Source organism: Garra rufa, chromosome 13 (assembly GCF_049309525.1).
Source record: "Garra rufa chromosome 13, GarRuf1.0, whole genome shotgun sequence".
Classification (NCBI taxonomy): domain Eukaryota; kingdom Metazoa; phylum Chordata; class Actinopteri; order Cypriniformes; family Cyprinidae; genus Garra; species Garra rufa.
In genome coordinates this window covers 1,301,127-1,319,426 of record NC_133373.1, presented here as the reverse complement: position 1 = coordinate 1,319,426, position 18,300 = coordinate 1,301,127, and the positions used below count along the sequence as shown (strand labels likewise).

The window sequence follows — 18,300 nt, the reverse complement described above, 5'->3', positions numbered from 1 at the left end:
TACTTAAGACTGGTTTCGTGCTCTATATTATTTCAGTTTTCACTTCTCACTCTCTACTTCAGACGATTGTCTTTACTTTTTCACTAAGTGTGTATTATTTCTTGAAGCTGCTTCTGTCACAAAGATGAGTTTCTTGTGTGTGTCATACTTTACATCATCATACTTTGCAGTAAATCTCATTCAGTCAAATAGGATCGTAATTCTTGTTTGCATTTCAAGGCTCAATACTGACGTCCACCAAATAACCTGCATATGCGGCATGAACATACAGTTGTAGATCTACCTTTGGTTTCGGTGACTGATGACACCTCACTCTCCACTTCCTCTTCCTGCGGCAGCTCCTCGACCTTCCGAACTTTACAGGGCCGACCAACCCTGAGGAAGAACATCATCAGGTGATCATGACTTAATCAGAGTATAGTTTGCACACTACAAATTTAACACAGCCCAGTACTGCAGCTGGAAACTGCCCACCACTCAACGAATTAAACATGCAACATGAAAAAGTCATGAGACATCAGATTGTGTAGGTGGTATAAAGCCTATACAGTTCAGTATGCAGCATGCTAGTATTCCATTTCAAACAGCCACAGTTTTGAATGGCGTACTACAAAGTGTGTCTGGCTCATATACTGTAAGAATCATCTATTCTGCGTGCGCTGATCTGTTTTGCATAGATCAGCCAAGGTATGATTCTGCATATATTTTTAGTGTATTATAAAGCTCATTATGCAAATCCTTTCTGTAAAGTAAACAGAAATTTCTCAAGGCTATTTGTGAACAGCTGTACAGGAGAAATGCAGTCTCGGAATGAATGAAGTGCATCTTCAGAGAGCGTTATAAGCATTTCTGTCAGGACACAGTGAGAGATGGCATAGACCTTCCTGCGTAAGTCATCGCAGCAGTTTGGCTGAAAGTGAAGCTTGTTGACTAACAGGTCATTATGTCAAAAGCACAACAGAGAGGGATCATTTTACTCTGAGTAAACAATGAATCAGCCTGTTAGACGTCAAGGACAGCTGTTTGTGTTGATTGACATGAGTACATCAGTGTGTGAGTCAATCTGTCCAGACCTGATGTTTTTTTTGTTTGTTTATTTGTTTTGCATGGACAATTAAGTCTTTGTTAGGATGTTACAATTCAACACATTTCCCCTGACATTCTCTAAAATATCTCATTACTGTAAAACAATGTCATTCTCATTACTATAATACATAGTTACTTTTTCTTATTGTTTAAATCATAAAATCATCATTGTTTTTTTTGTACTCTTTTGAACTCTTTCCCTGCCATTGACAGCCCTAATTAAAAAGTAATAGATTTAAAATGCATTTATTTTATAGTTAGTATAGTTCAAGTCTATTAACATATTTACTGACATGTTGCACAAAACGTAATGATATAAATGTTGTAATTAATCTTTATTTGGAGTACTACTTGTTCGCAATGCATATTTCTTAATATTAAGCCTACAATATGTTTTAATGTCAATATTGATGAGGATTGTATAATATTTAAAAAATATCAGTCTTTAAATGCAAAATATTTAAAATGCATCTAAAGTATACTTGCAATAGTTCAACTTTAGCACAATCAAATATACTTAAGTATATCTTTAGTTGGACTTCTGCACAATTAAAGTGCATTAAGTACAAAATCAGTTGATCCAATTTAGACTTTAAATATACAGTTTAGTATGCTAAAAGTACAACTGCAGGGTATTTTTATTATGTATTGTAGTATTCTACATTTTAAATACATTTTATTATATTTATTTTTCACTAGGGAATTTTTTGGCTGTGTTTTCACTGTTATGGATATAATTATATGGAGAATAATATCAAGAAGAAGACACTATTACACATCTTTTGAAAGAATATTGAATCTCTGGATCAAAACACAGGAGAAAAAGAAGTAGAAACAATTGATTGATGATGCATATGTAAAATATCCTGATCATCAAACTTTAAAAAGCATATAAATCAAAACATTACTGAATAAAATGTCAATCAGGAAGTGTTTTGGGGCTGTTGATGGAAGTGACCTACTCCACTCATGTTTTGATTAAAGTCTTTGACAAAAATGCAATTTTCTCAGGTTTTGATAAAAATGTTGCTTTTTTTATTAAACTTATATAAAACACACATGCAAGTGTTGATAAAAAAAAGAATGCATGAAGCTAGAATAAAATGTATTGCATGTTAAGATTTTCATGCAACTAAACTAAACACTGCAAAAATACTTTTCCTACTTAGATTATTTGTCTTTTGATTCTTTGTCTTTTCCAGTAAAAATATCTAAAAATTCTTAAATCAAGAAGGATTTTCTAGACAAGTAAAAATTATTGCCTTGTTTTCCGAAAAAAAAAGAAGAAGTCAAAATTAAGTGCGTTTTTGCTTAAAACAAGCTAGTCTGCCAATGGGGTAAGAAAAAAAAAATCTAATTTCAAACACAAAACAAGGTAATTTTTCCTACCCCATTGGCAGATTATTTAGCTTGTTTCAAGCAAAAACACTTCATTTAGACTTCTGAAAACAAGGCAATAACTTTTACATGTCTAGAAAATCCTTGATTTAAGAATTTTTAGACATTTTGGCTGGAAACAAGACAAAAAATCTAAGTAAGAAATGCATTTTTTGCATTGCATGAAAATTCTGGCCTTGGCTGGCAACTTTTTTTTTTTTTAAATGCTGTCAGGGAAAGGCTTACCAAAATTTATTTATTACATAAATGTGAATAGCAATATAAAAGTTTTTTTTTTTTTTTTTTACACCAAATGAATCATTAAGAGTGACAGAACCTAACCTTCTCTTGGTCTCTGTGCCAGCGGGCTTCTTTACCGGCGTTTCCATGGCAGCAGTTGCCGTGCTGGGTTTATCCGGGTGCGATGGGGCAGAGGTGACGGGTTTGCTGGAGAAACAGAGGAGAGACAGTGATAAATGAACACATCACTGAAGGTGCGAAAGAGGCCAGACGTGGCAAAGTCCTCAGTTTTATCTCAAACAACACAGGTGTGCTGTTTAGGGCCTGACAGAATATGATAAGCAAATCAAGTGCAAATATGCTAATTTATGCTCATTTATTTACAAGAGCAAGTGTTAAGAGAGCAAGAGCTCACCTTAAAATAAAAAAATACTGATTTAAATTCAAATTTAAATTCCAGATTATAATTGTGACTGCCCACATTATACACTTCCATTTGATCTGAACTTGATTTTCCATTCGTGTCCACTATTTACTATTCAAGCTTCTTGCATCAAAAATGCCATAATTTAGTAATGTAGCTGAATGTGTTTTTGCGTGTTTGTCTAGTAGATATAGAAAACGGGAGTATAACACAAATATGAATTTACAGATGCTTACAGTACATCTGATTTAGTCATGTATTAGGATCATTTGAATTGCTTTTGCTTTTTGCACAAGAAAAGATGTTACAATGCAGATTGTTACACCATAACTTGCTTTAACTTTCATGCTGACCCTGAATGCATGATGTACAGTATGTCTGGACACCAGTGTGTTATTGTATAACAATTTAAATTTCATTCAGTCAACCTCTTCTCATTTTAATGGCGCTTCCTGGCCAGTTGAAGCAGCTTTGGGGACCAAACCATATGCTCTCAGTCAAAGATCTGGCAACATGAGACTACCTGGCTCTCATAGAGACTGTGAGATCTTCAGTCATTTAGTGCATGATGCCCAGTTTTTTCTCTGTAACTATTTACAAAGTCAGATTTGAAAAATAGTGTCACACAAGCTGAAGACTCCAGCTCTGACATGGCTTGCAATATAAACGACCATTGAGATTAGTAGCCAGAAACATCAAGAGCTGACTTTGAGCTGATAAATAAGAAATCTATTTAAACAGGCTGTCTGTAAACTAAAGGCACAGCTCGAGGGAGCAGACAGCTTCATTAATTATAACGGGAGTCATTTCGTTTTAAAGCATCCAAAATGCCACTCACATCTGCTGTAGACTAGAAATGGCTTGTTTTTGCTACTGTACTTTTAAAACTATGTAAAAAACCTCTGTAATGATTAGGAAAAGTCTTTGCTCTTTAAGAAAAGACACTGCAGGCAAAAACACTTTTTTCATGCACCTGTCAAGTTTGACATTTTGGGCTTTTGTCAAAGTGTTTTTTCAGACTAGTGGAAGGAAAACACCCAAAAGACACTGTTAAGTGTTTCTTTTGTAGCACTTTGTCTATTTGTGTCAATAGAATTCAATTACAATACATATTTTTATGTATTTAGTTTTCTCAAAATTAGTTTTTTCTCCTACACTGAGCCATGAATCTTCACTTCAGTAGCACTTACACACACCAAACTTGACATTTTTATTCCTGTCTATATTCTATAGGTTTTGAAGGATTTGTTCATATATAATTTGCTTGATTTTATACATTTCATTCTGCCAAAATTATAAAAAAATACACTGTTTTCTGTCTGTTGAGTGAAAAAATGAGATATTCCTTCTGTAAAAACAAGACACAACAAGAATTTTGAAACTGACTTCATCCAGTGTTTAGATTTTTGTACTAGAAATGTATGCACATCAGCACATATTTAATTAAACAATGCCCCGTTTGCATATTTAAACCTAACATTTTAGAAAACTTGTAATACAAAAAATGTTTGCAGTTATCAATGTAATCAACCAACTGAGTGAGTAAGGTGATAACTATTAGTAAAAAAATTTTTACTCTATACACCTGCAGTACCTTAAGTTACTCAACACTGAACAGGTGTTAATGTGGGTGATCATATACAGTTAGGTGCATAATTTTGCATAGTATGCCATACATTTGCATAATATTCCCAGTTGCAGATCTGATGCAAATATAAAAGATTCAAGTTTACACCCCGGACTCTTGATGCACTGCTTTGCCTTCATTAACATCGATGAATGTTGGCAGCTTTTGTAATAACTGCGCATGAGTCACTTAATTGTCCTCAGTGTGAAAAGATGGCTCTCAATATCACACAGTGATGGTTGAGTTGTGATAATCATTAATATTTCCAGTCACTTCTGCAGTTTGGGATTTTGCATGACAGCCAGTAGTGCACATCAAACTATTACTAAAGGGGTTTGCATTATATTAGTTTTTAAAGGTGCCAAAGAATGGAAAACTGTATTTACCTTGACATAGTTGAATAATAACAGTTGTGTACATGGACATAACATACCATGAGTCTCAATCACCATTGTTTCCTCCTTCTTATATAAATCTGGTGTTTGCAAAAGACCACTGAAAAACAGGCTAATCCTAACATAACAGTGACTATTACGTTCTAGTTTTGGGATCATTAATAGCTACGCCCCAACATTTGCATCGCCCAATCATCAGGAATTCTGCAGGTAGGCTGTTGTTTTCACTTACCACATAAACAGAGTAAGGAGAGATGATTGTTCAGACAATGATGAATGACTTACAGATCCTGAACATCACTAACAAGCATCTAAACTTATAAAATATGTGGTAAGTACTGCCTCTGTAGTATAACATTACAAAGAGCCCGGTAATCGCAATTGCAAATCAGAAGTGAAAATAAAATGATTGTGCATTCAAAAAGGCAGTTTCAATGACCTGCATATTAATAGCGGCTCAGGCTCCGTGATTGATATATATTTTCCTTGACTTGCAGCTACTGAAATGAGCCTCTCTGTGAAACAGCCAATCAGAGCTGAGCTCCTCATTATTATTCATGAACCTTCCAAATAAGGTAATAACAGACCATTTCTTTCTAAGGACAAATCCCACTGCAAAAAATGCTTGTCTTGTTTCCAGCCAAAATATCTAAAAATTCTTGAATCAGGAAGGATTTTCTAGACAAGTAAAAATTGTTTTTTAGTAAAACAAGTCAAAATTTGGTGAGTTTTTGCTTAAAACAAGCAAAATAATCTGCCAATGGGGTAAGAAAAATAATCTAGTTGTCTGCTTGAAATAAGATTTTTTTTTTCTTACCCCATTGGCAGATTATTTTGCTTGTTTTAAACAAAAACTCACTTAATTTTGACTAGTTTTTACTAAAAACAAGACAATAATTTTTACTTGTCTAGAAAATCCTTCCTGATTCAAGAATTTTTAGATATTTTGGCTGGAAACAAGACAAAAAATCTAAATAAGAAAAGCATTTTTTGCAGTGTAGGGTTGTAAATGGACCTATAGAAGCATTTCTGGAAAAGTTTTGCCCTTTCCTATGCAATATACCTTCTATGTAGATATCAGAGAACAATTTAAAATATTGTATCAATGCATTCTATGGCACCTTTAAATATTTCAGTAGATCTCAATAGAAAATTCACTCACTCAGTAGTGTCAGCTGAAATCTCTGCGTTTGGTTCTGCTCTGCGTGGACGACCCACTCCGCTTCCTGGCATCTCTCCGCTCAAGCGGTCCGGCAGAACCGAGTCCTTATTCAGGTTGATATCAGAATACGGGCAACCCACAGCACTGAAATGTCAGAAAGCAAGGTTCAATTTACAAACATAACAAGCATCATTGCAGTTCAGTAGCTGTTTTGTATCTAGTCCCGGGTCTTTTTTATTTTTTAATTTTAATTTTTTTTTTTGTTCCGGGTCTTAAAAGTCGTAATTCATACTTGCACAAATCAAGACCTAAAAAGGTCTTTAACTGGAGCAGAAAGTCTTAAATTCATAAAATCATGGCATTAAATCATGCATGTACTGTCTATCATTTATTCTGTGTTTTGCTCAAGGCAGTGTTTCCTGATGAAAAGTTAATAATTAATTATAGCAAGTGTCAAATTAAAATAAATGGGGCTATGCGATAATCGTGATTATCAAATCAAAGCCTGTAATTTAATCAAATAACTGTAAAGTCTGCTGCGCCGTGTCTTAGAGTAAAGCACAGCATTGTATGATGATCTGACATTTTTCGGTTCGGTTTACAAAAAAAACCCTTCATTTTTGCATGTTCTGCAACTTTGACAATTACACATTCACATAAACTTCATAAAAACTGCATAAACTTCAGCATAACGTTAGTATTCTGCCTAAATAAAAGCTTGACTGTTTGAATGTTTAAAAAGAGTTATAAGTATTGTAACTTGTAATGTTAAGAAAACTATTATTGTTATTATAATGATTTTTTTTTACAGCATGATTGTTATTTACAGTAATATGTTTTCTGTCTTTAATTTAATAGTTCTAATAAAAGGTCAAAATAAAAGACTAAAATACAAAAATACTAAAATGTATCCATTTACTTGCATGCCATGCGATCAATAACTGACACACTGCAAAAATGCTTTCCTTACTTAGATTTTTTGTCTAGTTTCCAGCCAAAAAATTCTTAAATCATGAAGCATGTTCTAGACAAGAGAAAATTACTGTCTTGTTTTTTAGAAAAAAAAAAAAAAGTTAAAATGAAGTGCGTTTTTGCTCAAAACTAGCAAAATATCCTGCCAATGGGGTAAGCAAAATAGTCTTATTTCAAGCAGAAAACTAGATTATTTTGCTTACCCCACTGGCAGATTATTTTGCTTTTTTCAGGCAAACATTCCCTAAATTTTAACTAATATTTTCTGAAAACAAGACAATTTTTAAAATCCTTGATTTAAGAATTTTTATATATTTTGGCTGGAAACAAGACAAAAAATCTAAGGAGGAAAAGCATTTTTTGCAGTGCATAAGTGAATGTGTTGTTAAATCATTAAAATAGTAACTTTTGAAAATTAAAAGTGAATATTTTGTCTAAGGGGTTCGGCTGGCAAAAAAAGAGTTTGAGACTCGCTTTGAAATGATCACTAATATGAAGCATGTTTGATTCAGTAAAGCGATATTTTCCATATAAGCTTTGATCAGTATGGGTTTTCTCGCCCTCTTTGAGATTTTTCTCAAACTGACTGTAAAAATAGAAACATCAGAGAACAGACGTGCAGCACCTTTCCTCTCTGAGAGCTGATCTGAGTCGCAGTGTTAAAGCAGAAAGATCATGATCAGTCTGGTTAGCCTGAGCTGTGATATGCTGGAAATTATATTCAGGGAGAGAAATAGTTTTTCCATATTACTTTGATATTTAAGAAGTGAACTACTCCTTCAACCGCCTTAATATTTATTAGTTATTTATTCATTCATACACATACATATTCACACTGACCTGTGGTGTCCAGAATAGCGGGCTCCTTTGATGTGCCCCACTCCTTTACAGCCTGGCGTGGGACAACCGCCCTGCTCAGACGTCTCAAACATGTCCTGAGGAGCTATTAAGAAAACACACACAGAAACACATCATCCTCACTCTGAAAACAACAATATCTATTTACACATACACTGCAAAAAATGCTTTTCTTAGATTTTTTTGTCTTGTTTCCAACCAAAAATATCAAAATATTCTTGAATCAAGGTGGATTTTTCTAGACAAGTAAAAAATATTTTCTTGTTTTTTTTGTTTGTTTAAAAAAAAAAAAAAAAACAAGTCAAAATGAAGTGAGTAAGAAATGGGGTAAGAAAAAAAAATCTTATTTTAAACAGAAAACTGATTTTTTTTTTACCCCACTGGCAGATTATTTTGTTCGTTTCAAGCAAAAAACGCACTTAATTTTGACTTAAATTTGAAAATAACTTTTAATCGTCTAGAAAATTTTTAGATGTTTTTTGCTTCGAACAAGCATTTTATTTTTTGAAGTGTGCAGTTGACATTGACTGTTTGTCATAAATGGTTACACAGTATACACAAGCTTCCTAGAGACAAAAAAAAATAAAAAAAATAAAATGTAATATGCAAATATGGGTGTTTATTCAACTTTGGACGCTTTTATGTCCCAGGGGTTGATTTGTCTTCAAATGAACAGATTCTGAATGTGTTGTTTTTGTTGTATGACGGTCATTTCCATCATTTATTTTCCTACTTTTATTACTTTAAATTTAATTGTTTTCAAAATGATAACACTTTATATCTTCAATGAATATTTGAAAATCCATTATAAAAACAATAACAAGCCAGGCATTTTCCAAAGATCTAACATTTTACCCTAATAATATTTAATCACAAGTTCACTAGTTTACCAAGGAAATTAAAGATACACATTTAAATGGACAGTGTATACAAACTCATATGATATATGTGACCCTGGACCACAAAACCAGTCATAAGGTTAAATTTTACAAAACTGAGATATATGCATCATATGAAAGCTCAATAAATAAGCTTTCTATTGATGTATGGTTTGTTAGGATAGGACAATATTTGGCCGAGATACATCTATTTGAAAATCTGAAATCTAAGGGTGCAAAAAAATCTAAATACTGAGAAAATCACCTTTAAAGTTGTCCAAATTAAGTTCTTAGCAATGCATATTACTTATCAAAAATTACATTTGGATAGGTTTACAGTAGGAATTTAACAAAAAAATCTTCATGGAACATGATCTTTACTTAATTTCCTAATGATTTTTGACATAAAAGAAAAATCAATAATTTTGACCCATACAATGTATTTTTGGCTATTGCTACAAATATACCCCAGCGACTTAAGACTGGTTTTGTGCTCCAGGGTCACATATAGACTCTGATGGATACATTCTCTTCATCTGGTTTCTCTCTCTTTTCTCGCACTCGTTTTGTTTCTCTCTCTCTCTCTCTCTCTCTCTCAGTAAGTCGGTCACATCCTGATGCCAGTTGCTGATTTCTAAACATTGCTCCGATCCGTTTCCATGGACACAGAGCAAGGGAACGAGAACGAGAAGAAGATTATCAGCAAGACTGACTGGAGAAAAGCTCATTGTTCAAGAGCATTTTCCCAGCATCCTCTGGAGCTAACAGAAGATATTGACATGAGAGTAAGAGAGAGGGCTGTTAGATGGCCCATCCCTCTTTTATATCCACATAAGTCCTTTTCTCTCTGCCGGCTGCAATTTTCCAAGAAATGAAGATGAAAATGGCTGTCATTTAGAGGCTCTGAGGCAGTCTGTTTACAGAGGACACAGAACGCTGTTTGACTGGCCATTAACTCAACATTTAAGGCTGGGATTTCGTCTGAATCACTGAAACATCTTGTTGAAAACTGGCAGTACCATATCTCTCTCTCTCAAAACAGAACAGAACAAAACTAAACAAAACAAAAAAACCTAGGGTAAAAACATCTGCGTTAAAACACATTTGCACTGCATTACACATACTACTCAAAAGATATCTAATCTTAGTCAGTTTCTTATACACTGCAAAAAATGCTTTTCTTACTTAGATTTTTTTGTCTTGTTTCCAGCCAAAATATCTAAAAAATCTTGAATCAGGAAGGATTTTCTAGACAAGTAAAAATTATTATCTTGTTTTTAGTAAAAACTAGTCAAAATTAAGTGAGTTTTTGCTTAAAACAAGCAAAATAACCTGCCAATGGGGTAAAAAAAAAATCTTATTTCAAGCAGACAACTAAATTATTTTTCTTACCCCATTGGCAGATTATTTTGCTTGTTTTAAGCAAAAACTCACCTAATTTTGACTTGTTTTTACTAAAAACAATATAATCATTTTTACTTGTCTAGAAAATCCCTCCTGATTCAAGATTTGTTAGATATTTTGGCTGGAAACAAGACAAAAAATCTAAGTAAGAAAAGCATTTTTTGCAGTGTAATATTACCATTACATTAAATCAGAGCATCTCCAAGCATCACTCAAATAGTGCAAAGTAAATGAGATGAACAATGATGTTAGAATGTTGCACCATATTTAATAGTTATATAAAACAACTGTCCATTTTAGGTATATGTAAATATTTGATTGATATTTGTAGTACTAAATAAAATAGACTTTCTTTGTGCATTGCCTATCTTATCCGTAAGAATATATGTGATGCTGCTTTAAAATCTGATCAAGCCAAGTGTCTTTGAAAGCCTCAATTGTTGCTGCTTAACATCTGGAACTGCTGTTCCATCGTGAGAGCGTCTATTAGCTAATGACTGCCGCAGGAAGGACTCTGGTTGTGTGAAATCTGTGTGTACTCACTGAGGGGCGGCTGCAGTGGATGTCCGGTTTTAGCGCACCACCCGGCAGGATGAATATCTGGGCTGTCTGCATCGATCCAGTAATCGTATTCATCTGTCCAGCCATCAAAATGGATCTAAAGGGAGAAACGCAGATCATCTTTTACAATACTGAAACAATAAAGCTATACACAATGCACGGTATTTTTCCTGCAAGGTCACAGTGTCTTTCTCTGTTGACATTGCGTCAACGTCACTACAAATCCCAATGTACCTGGTTGTGTGGTGATAAACAGAGATTTTAGTCTTACATAAGGTACAAAACACCCCACAGCACTTCAGATGAAAGCAGGAACAGCTTGGCTAGTAGCATTTCAAGGTCCCTCGAGAAGATTATCTTCATATTGCAATGCACATCTCTAGAGACGTTAACGTTCAAACAGGAATCTTAAAGAAAACGTTGGCAGCGTTCAGACGGCTGGCAGGGTGATTCGGTCATATTGTGTTTTAGACTCTCGAAACTCTTTGAAAAGAGCTGCTGCAATCACAACAATGAGAAGAAAAGAGCAACAGCACTTAAATGACAGCCTGTCTCCAGGACTTCGATAAAACGAGTTCTGGGAAATCAGCCGGACAGCAGTAACAGGGACTAAAAAGGCGAGCAGTGTTTTTAGTGGTGTTCACAGCACAGCCGACAGTCATTATGTGGAGGCTGAGTGGACAGGCTTTGTGCCGCCCATCCAGACCAGCCTGGCTTTTGTGATTCACTGTGGACAGTTTGAGATAAAGAAATGTTTCATTTGCATTCTTTTCATCAGTCTCGCTCTCTTTTAATCTCCTTCCAGTTTGCGTGCGTCCAATCTCTCCATCTCGGTTTCCTTTAGCTTCGTTCACAATCGGTGTTATTTTAATATCACTGATGTAATGACGAGCCGATCCTTCTTCCGATCTTCGCTATTTCCACAAAGGTATTCCACAAAGGTCTTTGTAATTTGACTTCAAATTGGTCTAGCACAAAAACCTTCTTCCTTATTTTTCTGTTATGCATATATCATGTATACAACTAGCCAGAGTCATCATAATGTGACATCTTAAATATAAAAGATGTATTTTCTTAATGATCACTAAAAGAATTCATGGAAAGATGGCAAAACTGAAATGTATTAAACATATACTTAATAAAAACAAGAGTATGTCAATAATTTTTGCAAAATAAGAAAATTTGCCAATTTAGTTTAAATAAAGGATTGCAAAAATGAGTTCACCCTAGATTAATTCAGCAAATATCTAATATTCTACTACTTAGCATGTCTTCCAGAACTTTAAGTTTCTTGGCATTGAGCGTATAAGTTCATGACAAATTGTCCTGTTTAACTCCTGGAGGATGACCACCTTAAATGACCTGGTCTTTAAAGGAGAGTGTTGCTCAGCTCATCTCTACAGAATCCCCCATAGGTGCTCAAGATTGTTAAGATTGGGTGAAATACATGTCCACTGATAGATTTTCTCATTGGAAGAATCATCATCTTTGTCATGTTGAAAAAATGGCCAACAACTCAGGGAAGTAGGAGAGGGTAGCATCTTCTGTTTCTGTTTCTGTTAGTCTTTGTTAGCTTTTGGTTATATTTTCTTATAATATTTTCTTTGTTTATTATTATAATTACATTTTCTTTCTGACTTTTAGTTAAAATTTTAGTAATTTAGTTTTATGTTTTCATTTTATTTTTTTCAAGGTCTATATAGTTTACAAATTTTAGTTTTCAGTTGTAATTATTTTAGTACTTCAATTTAAACGAAAATGAGAAATGCTGCCTTGCCAACTAACTAAATTTATTCATATATATTTACGATTTAGTTTTAGTTTAATAGCTCCTATTCACACTGCACTTTTTTACTCTTTTTTTTCTGCTCGAGATCTACTGATTCTATGGTGTTTAATGGTGCTTTTAAATTAAGATTTCCAAAACAGTTGTTATTAGGCTTTGTTCTACACAATTCAAGTTTTTAAAAACTTCTCATTTTTTTTAAGACTTTAAAATACTATCAAATAAACTATTTCAAAGACACTTCGTAAACAGGTTTGATTCGAACATGCCAAAATAAATCAAACCCTTTTGTCTCCGTCCTGTGGGATAGTTGAGGCTGTTTCAGAGAACCATCAAAGACCTGGACGTAAAGGCCTTTCTCCTCCAAGTCAATTACAGCTGTTTCAGGAGATATTGATGGGGGATTTTAAAACGCAGTGGGAACCCAACAAATCCATTCAGTGCATGGCACTGAGATCTGGTGAATGTCAGCGAACAGAGGTGATGAGAGAGAACAGGACTGGAGGTGGAGGTCGTGCTCTATACGGCTCAAACACATGAACAAGACGGACATGTGTAAACCAAGTATTGATTGGGTGTTTAAGAGAGAGACTGAAGGACCTCTGCTCTCTCTATCTCTCTCTGTGGAGGATCACGGATGACGGCTACGCAGATAGACAGCGTGAGCGGGAGAAGAGGCAGATCTGACAGCTCTCCGTGTGAGTGTGAGACAGACAATGACATGTGCTATTTCTCATGGTCCGTGTGAATGATGTGTGTGGATTCTGCTGCCCTCGTGGATCCAACATGTGCAATTACAGCTACATTTGACACCTCACACGGCATCAACACTAATTGTTAACCACCTGTTGCACATCTTGCTGCCAGAAATCACCTTTCACTTTGCTTTGTGCAACATTTGGGAATGAGACCTGCTGGTTGATACTGTAGTAGGTGTTTCTAATCAACTGCTGAGTAACGTATTCATACTCAATGGAAGTTGGCATGGCAGTCGCGAATCAACTTTGTTGCATTGCCAACAATCGATCTAGTTTACATTTAAATGCAGACTCAAAACTCATCTGTTTAGTTGTGCATTTATTGAATGAGCACTGTGAATGAGCACTATGCTGCGTCCGAACAGATTGCATTATTTTATGTATAATCATTTCTACTGTTTTAATTAATTTTTAAATCAATTTTAAAATCATTTAAAATGTTCTTAAATCTGTTTATGTGATTATTATTTTAAATTTTTATGACTATGATTTTTATGCTATTGTGATTTTAATTCCTTTTTATGTACAGCACTTTGAATTACCATTGTGTATGAAATGTGCTATATAAATAAACTTGCCTTGCCTTGCCTTGCCTTGCCTTGCCTTGCCTAGTTGCCTCAAACAGCCAAACCTCACTAAAAATGAATGCCTCCAAGTCGCTTTGTTGCTCACCCAGTGTGAACAGCTGTGCATGCTTGGCCTTGGCAATCTCTAGTATAAACTGAGTCTTGCTCTCTCTTTCCGTTTTGGAAAACACTGCAGTTTCAAGTATATAATGCAAATATAAAACGTGTGAAAATCTGTAATCTGAGGGTGCAAAAAAATTTTAATATAAAGAAAACCACCTTTAAAGTTGTGCAAATGAAGTTCTTAGCAATGCATATTAATAAAAAAAAAAAGTTTTGATATTTTCACAATAGGAAATTTACAAAATATCTTCATGGAACATGATCTTTACTTAATGATTTTTGGCATAAAAGAAAAATATTTTTGACTATTTCTACAAATATACCCGTGCCACTTGAGACTCCAGGGTCACGGATGTGATTTATACACTGATGTGACTTATCCGTGTTGTTTTCAGTGCAGCTTATTTTCCAGAAAATGCTCCTCACCAGTTATAGCGTTTTTCAGCACTATGAATCAAAAGCAATGCTTGCATGAATTGCGCAATGTGTCGAACTGAAACGTTCAGCACTGCTTCTGAAAGCAAAAATTGACAACACTTAGAACCACAAGAATCTGTGTTAAATGACTCTGGTACAAACTCCACACATCACACGTATTTATGTGCATGAAGAGCAGCCGTTTATCAGCTGGAGGACTGACAGATCATGTTCAGAAAAAGATTTCTATATGGAGCAGAGCTTCCCTGCAGCCCACACGAAGGGAAAAGCACAGATGACTCATTCTGATCGCTTCTAAACTCCAAACAGACGGCTGAGAGATCAGATGCTGTCATGGGTTCACCTTCAGCTGAATCAGCACCGCATCACTGGATCTTCACTGACAATTAGACTGATTATGCTGGGAAACTGCACAACTCAATGAGCAAGAAATCAGAGATGAAACACTTTGATTTGAAGTGGATTTGATGGATACGTGAGCTAGAAGCAGATTATAATCAGGACACAATCTGATTCAGCATTATGGTGAGGTAGAGAAAATATGAAGCAATGATTAAAATAAAATCTAAATGTTTTTTAAAATGAGCTCCATATTCTTACAATATCATACTATATAAGTCATAAAAGTCTGATGTACAAATGATAAAAGTGATGCTCCTGAAATTGAAAACTATGTCATGTGTCCTGCATTTCAATTACACTTTTTTTCTGCCTTCCATTAAATTACAATCCACAATAAGAAATTCCATTTAAAAAAATTGGATTTTTCCCACTGATGGCGATTGGATGGAGCAAATGATTCATTGTGGACCTCATCAAAAGTCAATAAACACAGCTACATTAGCCAATCTTCATCTAGACAAGTGCCAAATAAAAACGTCCTGATCTAAGCTGCCAGATCCAACAAAAAACACAATTTCAAGATGCACTAAATCCAGTAAAATGCATTTAATGTTTGCATAGTCAGAATAAAAGAACATAAACTAGTCGCTACTTAAGGAAATTTATTTTAGCAACTAACCTGTAATCAGAGGTGTAAAGAATACCCGAAAACCATACTTAAATAAAGAAACAGATACTTTTTACAACAAAAAAACAATTCCTAGTTACAAGTCACTAAATTCAATACAGCTGGAGGAAAAGTATTAGAGTATCTTAATAATACTTAAGTATTTTACTCAAACTAAATGTAGGCTCAAAGATGCACTAGTCCTCAACACCTTAGAGAAAAGCCAGTAAAAAACAAGAAACTTTTGATTTGTATATATTTTAGATTTATATAATCTGAAAACTGAATAGATAAGCCTTCTATTGACGTATGGTTTGTTAGGATAGGACAATATTTGGTCGAGATACAACTATTTGAAAATCTGGAATCTGAGGGTGGTTGAAAAATCCAAATATTGAGAAAATCAATAAAGTAGGGTGACCATATTTTAGTTTTCATAAAAGAGGACGTAGGACAAGGTGGGTTGGGGTTCTAGTTTTGGTATCAAAATATGACATTTCCATACCAAAACTTCTATTTTACAGTCAACGTTATGCAGATTGATCATGAAAACAGCTAAAAGCTTCCTACCACAATGGCCATCCTTCACAAAACTAATATCTACCACAGTTTTATCACAGGTACAATGCAAAAGGTTTCAATGCAAGCATTTAAAAAAATAATTTAACCCAAGGGAGAAAATCAACTCAACGCAACAGTTTAAAATCAGACCAATTCCGTGGAAAAAAATGTGGATTTGGCAACCCTACATCCAACACGAGCTGCATCCAAAGCGATTTGAATACTCTGCATATTGAAGAAAACAGTCCTGTGCAAGGCTTTAATACAAAAACGCACACAATGAATGGCGACTGTAGAAAGCAAAAGCCGGATCCCAGACATTTTGGCCAATTTAGGAATCCGGACGCATTTTTTAAGTCCAAAAAGAAGACGTATGGTCACCCTACTTTACAGTTGTCCAAATGAAGTTCTTAGCAATGCATATTACTAATTAATTATTACTGTAAGTTTTGATATATTTATGCTAGGAGCTCGGTCTACTGTACAGACATCAATTTACTTTTCTCTAAGCCTGAGGCTTTTAGTATGAAAGGGCTTTTACATTTGCCAAAAATAGAACTTTTTATATTAAAAACAAACAAGCAAGCCCTGCCCAGATTTAAAAAGTAACGCAAAAGTAACGTAACGCATTACTTTCCACAAAAGGTAAGTAAGTAACGTAATTAGTTACTTTTTTAGGGAGTAGCTCAATATTGTAATGCATTACTTTTAAAAGTAACTTTCCCCAACACTGGTAAAGGGCAGATTGATCCAGCATTGTGGGGGTAAGATATAGTTTCTCACCCGCAGGCGATGGTCATCCGTATCAACCACTGTGGCCACTCGCATCAGAGCAGGATTCCTCTTGTCCACCACCTCCAACTTCATATTGAGTTGGAAACTGTGAGGAGGTTTCTGCGGAGAGACAGAGGCCAAGAGAGGCTTGTTCAGGCAGATGTTGCAGTCAGCGTCCTCAGCGCCTCGGGTCCCTCAAGGGGGCTGGAGATGTTTGGCAATAAGAACATGCACTCACCACTTTGAAGGCTCGAGCAGGAGCTGGTAATGAGTTGGTCTCTGCCAAGTATTTCTCCCAGGAGAAGTTCTTTGCATCAGGGTATTCTACAGCACATGAGAGTGGGGTTTGAGAGAATGATGAAAACATGATATATATATATACACTTCTTTAAAGACGTCTCTTATGCTCATAAAGGCTGCAATTATTTGATTAAAAATACAGAAATAAACAGTAATATTGCAAAATGTTTTTACAATATAAAATAATGTTTTTTTATTTATTTTAACATACTTTAAAATAGAATTTATTCCTGTGATGAAAACTGAATTCTTAAGTGTCACATAATCCTTCAGAAATCATTCTAATATGCTGATTTATTATTAGAATGATCAATGTTGGATAATATCAACAGTGGTGCTGCCGAATATTTTTATTGAACCTGTGATTTTTTTTTCCAGGATTCTTTCATGAATAACAAGTTTAAAAAAGTACAGTGTTTATTCAAAATATAAGTTTTTTATAACAATGTAAATTATTTATTATTAACTTTTAATAAACTTTTAATTATTAACTTAATACACCCTTGGTGAATAAAAGTATAAATTTGTAAAAAAAAAAAAAAAATAAATAAATAAAAATGTACTGACCCCAAACTTTTGAACGGTAGTGTATATATAAATAAATAAATATAAAAAAAAAAATATATATATATATATATGTAATTTTCATAAACATGCTTAGAAATAAACATTACTGGCATGCATCTAAAGACAAAACAAAGGCATTGATATATTTTAAGATCAGTCAGTGCAAGTTTCTTTCAGTTGAAATAGATCAGTTTTACACTTTAGACTAGGTTTAAGCCTTGTCTGTGAAATCAGGAATTTTTAAAGCCCTTTTAAGGCCAATTAAATAAAATTTAAGGAAAGAGAACACAATACGTCAATATAATGTAAATGTATATTGACACATTGAAATCTAAATGTAAATGTCTAAGCAACACACAATCATTTTTAGCAAGACTTCAAAGCTTGAAAATACTAAAAATTTCTAACCAATCTACATTACTTTTCCATTCATT

General features: G+C 34.3%; 2 protein-coding genes across 3 annotated transcripts in view; one reads left to right on the top strand and one right to left on the bottom strand.

The window, feature by feature from the left end:
• LOC141283608 (A-kinase anchor protein 7) overlaps positions 1-18,300 on the top strand; it is a 286,494-nt gene that overhangs the window by 80,788 nt on the left and 187,406 nt on the right. The gene's annotated exons all lie outside the window — the stretch shown is intronic.
• l3mbtl3 (L3MBTL histone methyl-lysine binding protein 3) overlaps positions 1-18,300 on the bottom strand; it is a 48,078-nt gene that overhangs the window by 14,280 nt on the left and 15,498 nt on the right. Inside the window, exons 6-12 of the mRNA XM_073816571.1 lie at positions 17,238-17,323; positions 17,009-17,119; positions 10,967-11,081; positions 8,124-8,226; positions 6,312-6,455; positions 2,806-2,910; positions 284-375 (exon numbers count right to left, since the gene is read on the bottom strand). Coding sequence (XP_073672672.1) covers positions 284-375; positions 2,806-2,910; positions 6,312-6,455; positions 8,124-8,226; positions 10,967-11,081; positions 17,009-17,119; positions 17,238-17,323 — 756 coding nt within the window. The remainder of the gene's footprint in view (positions 1-283; positions 376-2,805; positions 2,911-6,311; positions 6,456-8,123; positions 8,227-10,966; positions 11,082-17,008; positions 17,120-17,237; positions 17,324-18,300) is intronic.